At 46.2% G+C, this 13,871-nt stretch overlaps 1 protein-coding gene across 1 annotated transcript; it reads right to left on the bottom strand.

Moving 5' to 3' along the window:
- Positions 1–2,383: 2,383 nt before the first annotated feature.
- Positions 2,384–13,667, bottom strand: LOC101955029 (uncharacterized). The gene is made up of 4 exons (XM_005336188.5): positions 13,537–13,667; positions 7,534–7,660; positions 5,564–5,624; positions 2,384–4,398 (listed from the first exon to the last, which is right to left on the bottom strand). The coding sequence occupies exons 1-4, from the start codon at positions 13,561–13,563 to the stop codon at positions 2,841–2,843; spliced, it is 1,773 nt and encodes a 590-aa protein (XP_005336245.3). The 5' UTR covers positions 13,564–13,667; the 3' UTR covers positions 2,384–2,840.
- Positions 13,668–13,871: the final 204 nt, after the last annotated feature.

Raw genomic sequence — 13,871 nt, 5'->3', positions numbered from 1 at the left:
GGTGCTTTGAACTTCAGATTTTCCTGCCCGAGTAGCTGGGGTTACAGGTGTGTGGGGTTACAGGTGTGTGGGGTTACAGGTGTGTGGGGTTACAGGTGTGTGGCACTGAGTCTGGCCGGTCTGCCCTTTCCTCATTCTCTCAGCACCTTCCACCTTTGGTGGCCACTTTGGGGACTCTGCTTTTTTCTAAAACAAGGACCCACCAACCATGAAGCAGAGAGGAATCTTCACCAGACACTGAATCTGTGGCACCTTAACCATTGACTTCCCAACCTCTAGAACTGTGAGAAATGCCTTCCTATCACTTAGAAACTACCCAATCTAAGGTGTTTTGATATAGCAGCTAGAATGGATTAAGACCTTCGCCTTCTAAAGATTAGACAGTCATCCCTCCCAAGAGATGCAAGGAGGGATCCCTAGTCTAGCTGTCACACTGCATGGGGTTGGGGTTTTAAGTATGCCTCCCATAATTTTCTTTTTTTTGGGGGGGAGGGAACCAGGATTGAACCTAGGGCGCTTAACTACTGAGCCACATCTGCAATCCTTTTCCTTTTTATTTTGGGACAGGGTCTAACTGAGTTACTTAGGGCTTCACTAAATTGCTGATGCTGGTTTTGAACTTGTGATCCCCTGCCTCAGCCTCCCCAGCCACTGGGACTATAGGTGGGTGCTACTGTGCTCAGTACTCTGCTGGTTCTTTCTTTCCATTTTCTTTAGCTTGAAGCTGTGAGTTAAAGTTGTCTCTTTCCTTCCTCCATTCTCTGGCCTGTAACTTAATTAAGAACATCCCAGAATTGTTTTTTTTTTTTCTTTTTGACATCACCGAGGATGGACTCAGCCTCACACATTTCTATTGTGAAACGGAGTGTCACCAAGTTGCCCAGGCTGGCCTCAAACTTGGGATCCTCCTTGTGGTCTCCGGAGGTGCTGAATATAATAGATGTTCTCTGCTACACCCGGCTTCCTTTCTACTTTGAGAAGGTCTCACTTGGCCTCAATCTTGTGATCCTCCTGCCTTAACCTTGCAAAACACTGGGATTGCAGGTTTGGGCTACTGTTTCTAGCTCTTAGTTTTTTCTTTTTTTGGTACTGGGGATTGAACCCAGAAGCACTTATCACTGCACTACATCCCCAAACCTTTTTTTTTTTTTTAATTTAGAGACAGGGGCTGGGGATGTGGCTCAAGCGGTAGTGCGCTCGCCTGGCATGCGTGCGGCCCGGGTTCGATCCTCAGCACCACATACCAACAAAGATGTTGTGTCCGCCGAGAACTAAATAAATATTAAAAATTCTCTCTCTCTCTCTCTCTCTCCTCTCTCACTCTCTCTTAAAAAAAAAATTTAGAGACAGGGTCTTACTAAGTTGCTTAAGGCCTTGCCAAGTTCCTGAGGCTGGCCTCAAACTTGTGATCCTCCTGCCTCAGCCTCTTGAGTTGCTGGGATTACAGGTGTGCACCACTGTGCCCAGCTCTCAGTAGCTTTCAAACAATAGAAATTTATCATCTTACCTTTCTGGAGCCCAGAAGTCCAAGCTCAGGGTATGGGAAGGGTTGGTTCCCTCCCGGGACCTGTCAGGAGAATCCCTTTCTTACCTTTCACCTATTGTATGGTGGTTATCTAGTCATCTTTGGTATTCCTTGGCTTGTAGCAGCATGAAACTGGTCTCTGCCTTCATCTTCATGTGGTGCTCTATGTGGCCAGTCTGTGTCCCCAACCCTGCTCTCTTTACTTTCTTTGGTACTGGGGTTAGAACCCAGGGGCAGCTTTACCACCGAATTATATTCCCAGCCTTCAAGTATTTTTTTTTTAATATTTATTTTTTAGTTGTAATTGGACACAATACCTTTATTTCACTTATTTATGCGGTGCTGGGGATCGAACCCAGGGTCTCACACATGCAATGCGAGCGCTCTACCGCTGAGCCACAACCCCAGCCCTCAAATATGGTTTAAAAGAAATTGTCATGAATAACAAAGGTGCGTATAATACCCCTGGGAACTCTTGTGCCAGGAACCTGAGACAAAGACCGAGTATTTATTTCCTATTGCCAAAGACAAAGTCAAGAACTGGGGTTGTGGCTCAGTGGTAGAGAGCTTGCCTAGCACGTGTGAGGCACCGGATTTGATCCTCAGCACCACACAAAAATGAAATGAAGATACTGTGTGTCCACCTACAACTAAAAAATAAATATTAAAAAAAAAAAGTCAAGAGCTGTTGTAGCTCAGTGGTACAGCACTTGCCCAGCATGCTCAAGGGCCTGGGTTGGATCTGCAGCACCCACACACACACAAATCACAACACGTTATAAATTGAATTGTCTTTCATTGCCAGGCAACAGTGGCTGACCAGTGGATATTTGAAAAAAAAATATTTTTAGTTGCAGATGGAGGACACAATACCTTTATTTTATTTGTTATGTGGCGCTGAGGATCAAACCCAGTGCCTCACACATGCTAGGCAAGCGCTCTACCACTGAGCCACAACCTCAGCCCAGACCACTGCATTTTGTAAGATGGAAACAAGGAAGCAAGAGCAGGAAAAGATACAAAAACTGATGGGTGAGCATCAGAGGACTTATTTGTAAGGTCAAAGCAAAGGGGACTTCCTTATTACACTGACTCAGTTCGACCAAGAATACAGATGTGTGCCACCACAGCTGGTTTAAAAATATTTTGACTCACGGTTACCCATTTTCCATTTTCTGACCCATCGACATGAATGACCTTGCATCTAGCTTCCTAGATCACTTTCATTCACAGGACAGTTCCACAGTGGGAATTTCATGACTGAAAGGTATCTGTTGGAATCGTGGACGTTCCCCAAGTCGTGTTCACTGGGCTTCTATCTATTGTGCACCCTCATGTGTTTGTTCAAGGATGTGGACAAAGCGAAAGCTTTTCCACATTGCTTACACGCGAAAAGTTTCTCTCCACTGTGAGTTCTTTCATGTCTTTGAAAGGAACTGCGAAGACTAAAGGCTTTGCCACATTCTTCACATTTATAGGGTTTCTCTCCAGTGTGCATTCGTATGTGCCCTTGAAAGCTTGTGGGATAAATGAAGGCTTTCCCACACTGCTTGCATTCATAGGGCCTCTCTCCGGTATGAGTTCTTTCATGTATCTGAACGTAACTGGAACAACTGAAGGCTTTCCCACATTGCTTACACTCATAAGGCTTCTCTCCAGTGTGGGTTCTCTCGTGCGTTCGAAACGCACTGAGAAAGATGAACGCCTTCCCACATTCCCTGCACTTGTAAGGTCCATCTCCAGTGTGCGTTATCATGTGTCTTCGAAAGTTTTCGAGAGAAATGAAAGCTTTGGCACATTCTTTACATTCAAAGGGTTTTTCTCCAGTGTGATTCCGTTCGTGGATCTGCAAATCTAGAGGATAATTGAAGGTTTTCCCACACGTTTTACATTCATAGGGTTTTTCTCCAGTGTGAGTCCTTTCATGTATCCGACAGTAACTGAGGCGACTGAAGGCTTTCCCACACTCTTTGCATTTATAGGGTTTCTCACCAGTGTGCACCCTCATGTGTACTCGAAAGGCTGGGCGCGCACTGAAGGCTTTCCCACATTCCTTACACTTGTAGGGTTTTTCCCCAGTGTGAGTTCTTTCATGAATCTGAACGGAAGTGGAACATCTGAAGGCTTTCCCACATTGTTGACACTTGTAGGGTTTCTCTCCAGTGTGGATTCTTTCATGTACTCGTAAAAAACTGGGGCGAATGAAAGCCTTCCCACATTCCTTACATTGGTAAGGTCTGTTGCCATTGTGTGTTATCATGTGTGTTTGAACGGTCGTTCGGGAAATGAAGGCTTTCCCGCATTCCTTACACTTATAGGGTTTCTCCCCAGTGTGGGTCCTTTCATGTATTTGAATAGAACTGGGACAGCTGAAGGCCTTCCCGCATTTCTTACATTCATAGGGCTTCTCCCCAGTGTGAATCCTTTCGTGAATTCGAAGAGAACTAGGAGATCTGAGAGCTTTGCCACAGTGCTTACACTGATAGGGTTTCTCTCCGAAATGTGTCCGTTCGTGTGTCTGAAAGGGCTGGTGATATATAAAGGTTTTCCCACACTGTTTACACTTATACGGGTTTTCTCCAGTGTGGGTCCTTTCATGTCTTTGAAAGGATTTGAGGTAACTGAAGGTGATCCCACACTCCTTGCATTTGTAAGGCTTGTCTCCATACTTACATCCGTAGAATTCGTGTCCAGGGTGAGATCTGATGTGCCTCGTAAGGGATGAATGAAGCATGAAGACTTTTCCACACACGTTACATTCGTAGGGTTTTACTCCAGAAGTTTTCTTGGTCCCGCTGACATTTGGAATCTGGCTGACGGTTTCTCCAGACTGAACACCTTTACTTTCACAGAGTCTCTGCACCATATGACTTCTGTGAAACATTAGAAGCACATTAATAATGACTGCTCATCATTATTTTACACTAGAATTACATTTTTATTATTTCCAGAAACACCTGTAGGTTTTCTGCCCTGTGGGAACTTTTTTTTTCTTTCTTTTTTTTTTTTTTTTGGCACTGGGGATTGAACTCAGGGGCACTCAACTACTGAGCCACATCCCCAGCCCTATTTTGTATTTTATTTAGAGACAGGGTCTCACAAAGTTGCTCAGTGCCTTGCTTTTGCTGAGGCTGGCTTTGAACTCACAATTCTCCTGTCTCAGCCTCCCAAGTGGCTGGGGTTACAGGCATGTGCCTCTGCGCCCAGCAGTCTGAACTTTTTCAAGCCTCTCTACAGCTATTATCAAAACAGCAATATTCATACACATGGTTTCTTCACACTATTTCCAAGTAAGGTATTTTTTAAACACTGACCATCCATGTCATTTAAGAAAACATTTTTGGGCTAGGTACAGAGTTACACACCTGTAATCTCAGCTTCCTGGGAAGCTGAGGTAGGAGGGTCTCAAGTTCAAGGACAGCCTGGGCAACTTAGTGAGACCCTGTCTCAAAATAAAAAAGTGGGGCTGGGCACAATGGCACACGCCTGTGATCCCAGCTACTCCACAGGCCGAGGCAGAAGGATCACAAGTTTAAGGCTAGTCTGAGGTCAGCCTGGGCAACTTGGCGAGATCTTGTCTCAAAATAAGAAATACCAAGAGCTAGGGGTTGAGGGAGATTTAGCTCAGTGACAGAGTAGCTCAGTACCACACAAAAGCAAAACAACCACAACAAAAGGTCTGGGATGTAGCTTTGTGGTAGAGAGTCCCTGACTTAAATGCCCAGCACTACAAAAGAAAAAAAAAAAATCTTTCTTTTTTTTTTTCTTTTGGTGAAAATGTCTAAGAAAAGGGCTGAGATTGTAGCTCAGCAGTAGAGCACTTGCTTAGCACGTGAGAGGCCCTGGGTTCGATCCTCAGCACACATAAAAATAAATAAAATAAAAATATTGTGTCCAAATACAAAAAAAAAAAAAAAAAGAAAGAAAATGTCTTAGAAAAAAATCAATTTGAGGATGAATTTGTTTGCTTGCTTTAAAAAAAAATCATACTAAAATATCATACCTACTGGGGCTCTTTCTCTGGTAGGTACAACTCACCTTAGATTTCTCCCTGGGATTTTGAACTCATCTTTGATCTTCCAGTCTTCCCATGTATTTCCTAAAATATAGATCCAGAAAAATCATTCTAAGTTATCAGAAATTATAGCCAATGTTAGATTCCCTAAGCCAAAGTAACCCCATTTTGAAACTCAGCACCTGCTCACCCAGGCATGACCTTCCCATTAGGCCCACCCCCAAAGACTCCCTAACTGTCGAAACCACAGCATCAAATAACAATCACAGGACGAGGGTTATCTGTAACCTCTCCATCGTAGTTGACTATAGTTAGCAAGTTTTCCCCGCAGGCTGCGGCACCTGGCAGAGGGCAGCCTGGCCGATATTCTCTGCCAATAAACCTTTGCTTGAACTCAGAGCTGTGTCCCTCGTGGATATCTGCGCCTAGGGTAACTGCCACTGTTGAAGGTAGGCCAATCTCTTTCCTCATTGATTCGTGAGAAGCTTTCTAACTTTGCCCCAATTTGGGGGGACCAACTCAGCCTTTCAAAACCTCTATCTTCAGGGTAGAGGGAACCACTTCCAACCCACGCAGGACAACTCCTCCACCATGCAGCACTGAGGGGACGCATTCTGCCCAGTCCTTTTGACTCTTTTTTTTTTTTTTTGAGGGGGGAGTGCCACTGAGGATTGAACTCAGGGACAACTGGCCACTAAGCCACATCCCCAGCCTTATTTTGTATCTTATCGAGGGACAGGGTCTCACAGAGTTGCTTAGTGCCTCGCTAAATTGCTGAGGCTGGCTTTGAACTTACCATCTTTCTGCCTCAGCCTTCAGATCTTCCTGCCTTAGCCTCCCCAGCTGCTGGGATTACAGGCGTGAGCCACCACACCCAGACATTCTTTTTAATTGAACCTCATCGCCCCACTCCCTTAACGGGAAGAAATCTCTCAAAATTTCGAGCCTCCTTTACCCTTCATTTCCCCAATATGGGACTTATGGAACCCACCCCAGTGGCTACAGATCTCTCTCCCTCCTCTTCTTGCCGATCCGTTCTCCTCACACACACCACATTGCTTCTTTCTTTGGCCCCGAGTAGCCCACACCTGCTGACGTATCCACCATGCCACCTAAGGGTTCCCTGTACAACACAACTGACAATGTCACCTCAGAGCCAGCCTGGCACCTTCTTCCTCTGCAGAAGTCCCATTCTTCGATGCCTGACACCCCCCCTTCCCACCTTCTGCCTCCCTGTCCTGCTCACACCTCATATAACCAGATACCCTGAGGGGGAGGTTGAACTGACCCTCTCCTCCCGCTCCTGGACTTCAATGTCCCAGATGCAAAAGACTGATTGTCACCCCAGGCCTCATTGGATCGGGCATATTGGCAGCAGCTGGCACGGGGTAGCAGGAACAGGTACAGGCACTCGTCTTTACTATAAACTCTCCCAAGAACTGAAGGAGGACTTTGAGCAGGTGGCAGACTCCCAAGGGACCTCCTCAGCCAACGTAGGTCTCCAAAATAGGAGAACCAACAGCAGGGAAGGGAGGCGCCTGGGTCTTTTTAGGAGAGTAATGCTGTTACTTCACCAACAAATAATCCCAGGAAAAACAGCTGAGCTCCGGGGGAGCATCGAGAAACACCCCGGGAGCAGTAGCAGTCACCTCCCTAGGACCTTTTGGGCCAGACTCTCCCCTGGCTGCTCCCGTTGATGGGACCTCTCCTTACATTCATCATAGAGCTCTTAATAGGACCTTGTCTGATAAAATGCCTGATTTTTTTTTTTTAACTAGATTGAGCAAAGGCACTCACTAATCAGACTGTAAATCAGCTCGTTATGAGCCCGTTTTGAAAATCAGCACCTGCCCACCCAGGCATGACCTTCCCATTAAGCCCACCCCCAAAGAGTCCCTAAGTATAGAAACCACAGCAAAGGCGCCAAATAACGATCACAGGACCAGATGGGTTGTTTCTAACGACTAACCAAGGGAAAGGATGCCACTCTTACCGACAGAGGCCAGGTTCCTGAAGGTTTCCTGCATCACATCTCTGTAGAGTTTCTTCTGCGAAGGATCCAGCAGAGCCCACTCCTCCTGGGTGAAGTTCACAGACACGTCCTCAAAGGCCACTGAGTCCTACAACATCCCACATATGTGCACAGATAAGGAGTGAGATTACCAGGGCTGGAGGCCTGTACTCAAGTTCCTAAATTCACACACAATTCAAAACATTTATTTGTTTGCCTTGGTCATCAGTTTGTCTCTGTCCACACTTCTGTAAGTCAAGAGCGTCTGGAACCAACGGACTTACAGCTACATTTTATTATGGTCACTGCCAAGTCCTAGAGGTTCCTAATGGAAATGTCTAGTTGGGCTTGAAAGAAGCTGGTGGTGCATGCCTGTGTCATCCCAGTGACTCAAGAGACTTAGGCTGGAGATTCCAAGTTCAAGGGCAGCCTCAGCAACTTAGGGAGTGGATGTCTCAATATAAAAGACAAAAAGGGTTGGGCATGTGGCTCAGTGGTTAAGTGCCTCTGGGTTCAATACCCAGTTCAAAAATGGGAGGGGGAACTTGGAAAAATGAGAGAAACCCTTTTCATCAATTTCTTTTGTATGTGTGAGAAAATTTTTCATCTCATTTATTTCCTTCTTCCTTTTCTTCTCTTTTTGGTACCAGGAAGTGAATTCAAGGGCACATAAGCCCTTTCAATTTATTTTATTTATTTATTTATTTATTAAACATTTCTTTTTTTTTTTTTTAAGAGAGAGTGAGAGAGGAGAGAGAGAGAATTTTTAATATTTATTTTTTAGTTCTCGGCGGACACAACATCTTTGTTGGTATGTGGTGCTGAGGATCGAACCCGGGCCGCACGCATGCCAGGCGAGCGCGCTACCGCTTGAGCCATAGCCCCAGCCCTCTATTTATTTTTTTAAAATATTATTTTTTAGTTGTAGTTGGACACAATACCTTTATTTTATTTATTTATTTTTACATGGTGCTGAGGATCCAACACAGGCCCTCGCATGTTCTAGGTGAGCGCTCCAAGGCAGAGCCACAAGCCTGGCCCCAGCCTTTTTTATTTTTTATTTTGTGAAAGGGTCTTGCTAAGTTGCTGAGACTGGCTTTGAACTTGCGATCCTCCTGCCTCAGCCTCCTGAGTTGCTGAGTTGATGGCTGTAAGAGAACTGTGATGTAGAAAAGGAGAAAGAGTCAATTGATACATTTCCCTTTTCCTATAGATTTCAACTTGACCATAATCCAGCAGTTGAAAATTCAACTTCCAGAGAATTTGCTGTACATTTGCACTGGGAGATTAAAAATAAGAGTAGTACTTTTCACAAAGCATAAAATAAACATAAAATCCCAATAGCCTAACCACGGGCATGGATGAGCGAGTGAATGGCCTAGGGCTCAGGTAGTAGCACGTTCAAAACATACTGAGGCAAAGAAACTACTGAGAACCTTGTTAAACATAAAGTACAAGTAGCTCCATGGTGGAGTGGCTGCCCAGCGTTCACGAGGCCCTGGCTTCCACCCCAGCATGGCAGCTTTTCCCCTCAGGAGTCTACCCTCCGGTGCTTCTCTAGGGAAGGCGTCTGAACACACCGTGCACCAGTTTGAAGGCTACTCCCAGCCTCTGGCTTTTTGGTGGAAGCTGCTCATTCCAGAAGAGCCCTCGTGCCACAGCATACAGCGGCTTAGACCACATCTGTAAAAGGCTGTGCTGCCGCGGAAGCCGTGGGAGCTGAGAGGCCCGACTGTGTCTCCCCAGGAGTCATGGAGTATGCACCCCTCCGACACCAGATAATTAGAGGAACTTAATCAAGATGCTGGGCGCAGAGATATGGAGCACATCATGCTAAGTGAAACAAGCCCATCCCAAAAAACCAAGGTCGAATGCTTTCACTGATATGTGGAAGCTAAGGGGGACGGGGGGGGGGGGGGGGGGTTCAGTAGATCAGACAAAGGAGAAGGGAAGGAAGTGGGGGGACAAGAAGAGAAAGACAGTAGAATAAAAAATACATAATTTTCCTGTATATACATATGAAATTTCCTAAGTGAACCCCACCATAGTGCTACCCAGAAGAAAGGGGTCCTAATTAGAATAAGATATACTGTATGCTTGTATAATTTTATCAAAATGGACTAGTCGAAGCGGAGCGTGGTGGTGCACGCCTGTAGTCCTGGCTGGGGAGGCTGAGGCAGTAGAATTGAGAGTTCAAAGCCAGCCTCAGCAATGGCGAGACACTAAGCAACTCAGTGAGACCCTGTCTCTAAATAAAATACAAAATAGGGCTGGGGATGTGGCTCAGTGGCTGAGTTCACTGGTACCTGAGTTCACTCCCTGGTACCAAAAAAAAAAAAAAAAAAAAAGGACTAATCATGTATAACTAAGAAGAACCAATAAAATAAAATTAAAAAAAAAAGATTCTGGATACAGTGCCACACACCTATAACGCCTGGGAAGCTGAGCAAGTTCAAAAGCCAGCCTCAGCAATGTAGAAGGCCCCTAAGCAACTCAGACCCTGTCTCAAAATAAAAAAAGTAAAAATTACTGGGATGTAGCTCCATAGTAAAGCACTCCTGGGTTCAATTTCCAGTACCAAAAAGAAAAGAAACAGTGGAACAGTAGGAATAATCACCTCTTTATGATTTTTTTTTTGATACTGCAGATTGAATTCAGGTGTACTCAACCACGGAGCCACAACCCCAGCCCTATTCTGTATTTTATTTAGAGACAGAGTCTCACTGAGTTACTTAGCACTTCGCATTTGCTGAGGTTGGCTTTGAACTCATAATCCTAGCTGCTAGGATTACAGAAGTATGCCACCGTGCCTGGCGGAGGTGAAATATTTTTTTAATAATTATATATATAGTAGTGTAGTAATTTAGATGGATACAATACCTTTATTTTATTTATTTACCTTCATGTGGTGCTGAGGATCAAACCCAAGGCCTCACACATGCTAGGCAAGTGCTCTACCACTGAGCTACAATCCCAGCCCAATAATAATTCTTAATCTTTCAAGGTCCTGTTTAACTTCCATGGGACCATGATAACTAATTAACTAGGGCATAAGGCAGGAGTGACCTTATTTTGTCAAACCAATTTATAAGTGTCAAAGACTTTAGGAGCCTGGGAGTACGGGCATTTGCCTTGGAAGCAATAAGTCCCTTAGGTTGATCCCCAACACTGCAAAAAACAGAAACAAAAACAAAACCAAAAAAAAAAAAGAAAAAGAAAAAACATAACTAAAAATTTAAAAAATGAACCACCCAGGGCTGGGTCTGTAGCTCAGTGAGAGCGCGCTTGTCTAGCAAGTGTGAGGCATTGGGTTTGATCCTCAGCACATGCATGTGATCCCAGCTATTCCAGAGGCTGAGGCAGGAGGATTGCAAATTGGAGGCCAGTGTGGGCAACCTAGCAAGACCTTGTCTAAAAATTTAAAAAAATAATAAAAAGGGCTGGAGATGTAGCTTAGTGGTAAGAGTGCCCCTGGGTCCTAAATTCAATCCCTGGGTCCAGAAACAAACAAACGTCCCTCAAAACTGTGGTGCAGGCCTGTAGTCCAAGTCACTTGGGAGGCTAAGGCAGGAGGATTGCTTGAGCCCAAGAGTTCAAGGCCAGGCCTCCACAACAAAGAGATACCCTGTCTCATCTTTCTTCTTCTTCTTCTTCTTTTTTTTTTAGGGGCACTGGGGACGGAACCAGAGCCTCATGCATGCTAGGTAAGTGCTCTACCACTGAGCTACATCCCCAGCCCAAGACCCCATCTCAAAGTAAAAAACACTTATAAACCCCCAAACCTGAGAGAGGGCTTCATCCTCCCCTCACTCCCCAACTACATGTGCCTGTGGATTCTCAGCTTTCCAGGGTTCAGCCGCTTTTCTCAGCACAAAGGGCTCCTTTGTGTGATGGGCTGTGAACAGGCCAAGACTTGGAGGGAGGCTCCCAAACAGACACACTGGACCTTCCATCATGTCCCTCTGCATGCTGGAAGTTGGCTTTAGCTTGGAGTAATTCACCTTGGGGCCTCTGCTCCCTGATCACATAGTTTTGAACCACTACTGACAATCTATTTATTGATTGATTGATTGATTGATTTATGTATTTATTTTTGGTACAGGGGGACTGAGGTTCTTCCCCACTGAGCCACATCCCTACCCCTTTAAAAAAATAAATTTTTACTTATTTATTTATTTATTTTGGTGGTGCTGGGGATTGTACCCAGGCCCTTCTGCATGGTAGGCAAGTACTCTATATCCCCAGCCCCTCCTTTTTTACATTTTGAGACAGGGTCTTGCTAAATTGGTTAGGGCCTCCCTAAATTGCTGAGGCTGGCCTTGAATTTGCAATCCTCCTGTCTCAGTATCCGGATTTGCTGTGATTACAAATATGCACCACTGTGCCCCCTGCACTACTGACAACTTTAAATGACAAAGACACAAGTGTTTAAGAATCTGGTAAAATCACTCAAATCTAGTGTTCACATTAAAGAAAGCAAGAAAAATGTAAGACACTTTTGTAACCCACAGTATTACTTTCAGAAAATGAAGATGTCAGTTAATGATTTCCACAGTAAGAAATGATTTGCTAAACTATCAATCATACTTGAACACATCTAGGTGTTGGGGCTGGGGGTGTAGCTGAATACCTCTTGGCATGAGGGAAGCCCTAGGTTCCCCAGGACCCAATAAATATATGAATAAAATAAAACAACAGATCTCAGGGACTTACATGCTAAGAGGCGAAACAAATGGAAACAATAATTTTTAAAACAAATACAAAGTTATATTGGAATATTTTATTTTATTGTATTTTTTCCCCCAGTGCTGGGCATTAAACCCTGGCCTTTTTCATGAGATTCATCTCTTTCTAGTCTCTTTGGAATATTGTAGACTATCTCTTAAACTCTAGTTACTGAATACATTTTACATCTATTTAAAAATGATTGGTGCACGCCTGCGCTTGGGAGGCTGAGGCAGGAGGACTGCAAGTTCAAAGACAGCTTTGGCAAATTTATTTATTTATTTTTTTATGTGGTGCTGAAGATTGAATCCAGGGCCTCACACGCCTAGGTGAGCGCTCTACCACTGAGCCACAACCTCAGCCTCAGCCTCAGCAATTTAGCAAGAAACTAAGCAACTCCGTGAGACGCTGTCTCTAAATAAAAATCCAAAAATTGGGCTCGGGATGTGGCTCAGTGGTCGATTGCCCCTGTGTTCAATCCCCAGTACCAAAAACAAAAACCCGGTACTCAAATAAGAGAATAAATATGTCCATGGTTGCAAAGCCAGGGAGTGCTTGAAGGGACACATCACCAGGAGTTTGCCAAGAGCCACCTCAATCCAAAGGAATCCCCCTAGGATGGCTGTGTCCAGGAAACATACTACCAGAGACACATGGATTCTGTACAAGTGGTTCCAGATGGTTATTCTCTGCTCTCCTTTCATGTGACATGTCCACAAACTAGACATGAGTTTTTGGAGAAGCGCAATCCACAGCTCTGTGGGGGAAAACGTTATTAAAATGCTGCGTGGGTTTGAAACGCACCACGGAGGACCACAGCGATAGACGATGCATTGCGTTGGGGATCGGAAGGCGACATCTGGAAATGCGGGGAAGGATCTGGAAACTTAAGGACTTAATGTCAGCCCTAGACAGAGCCAGGTTAGGGCAGCGGACGAAATCCGAGCCAGCGCTGCCCACATCTTCGGAAGACTCGGTGGGAAGCTGATGCTGGGGGAGAGAGGAGGCTCGGCCCCCGCCCCTGCTCCTCCCGCGCGCGCCGCACACGCGACTCAGGGTCCCCGCGACCCTGGCGGGCGCCACACAGTCGCGGAGCCGCCCAGGGAGGGACGCGCAGGGGCGGGGCGGGAGGGACACAGGGTCGCCGCTGCCCGCCCCGCCCCACCCTACCCTGCGGCCGTAGGGACAGAGGGCGGACTCCGCCGCCAGCGCGGACCCGGCCGGGCAGCCCCCCGTCCCAGGGCCCTGCCCCACGCTTACCGTCTCCCGGCCTGGAGGTCCCGGCATCCTCCCCTCGCCGCCCCCCGGGCCGCCCACGACACCGCACTGCCACCCGAGCGCTCGGCGGCGGCGAGGCACGCGCGGCGGACTGCGGCGGAAGCGCACGGCGACACCAAGGCGCCTTGCGTAGCGTGGCCACACCCTCCTTCCCGGCGGCGCCCTCTTTGCCTGATCGACAATGGGGGAGGTCACCTAGCTGAGTGGTCCCCCACAGGGTCTGTTGAACCGACCTCTTCCCTCCTGCCCTTTTAACCTGAAAGCGGAATTGTTCACCTCCAGGGCGGGACGCTGAGATCTTCCCGCAGCTGCTGGAG

This window comes from Ictidomys tridecemlineatus, chromosome 2 (assembly GCF_052094955.1).
Source record: "Ictidomys tridecemlineatus isolate mIctTri1 chromosome 2, mIctTri1.hap1, whole genome shotgun sequence".
NCBI classification, from domain to species: domain Eukaryota; kingdom Metazoa; phylum Chordata; class Mammalia; order Rodentia; family Sciuridae; genus Ictidomys; species Ictidomys tridecemlineatus.
The sequence above is the reverse complement of the archived record's forward strand: the minus strand, read 5'-3'. Positions and strand labels throughout refer to the sequence as shown.

Bases quoted from the DNA above. Each gene is read 5' to 3' on its own strand.
- LOC101955029 (XM_005336188.5), bottom strand. From the start codon at position 13,563: ATGCCGGGACCTCCAGGCCGGGAGACG. The intron at 7,661-13,536 runs GTAAGCGTGGGG...GGGATGTTGTAG, and splicing joins GACCTCCAGGCCGGGAGACG to GACTCAGTGGCCTTTGAGGA. The intron at 4,399-5,563 runs GTGAGTTGTACC...AATGTTTCACAG, and splicing joins ATCCCAGGGAGAAATCTAAG to AAGTCATATGGTGCAGAGAC.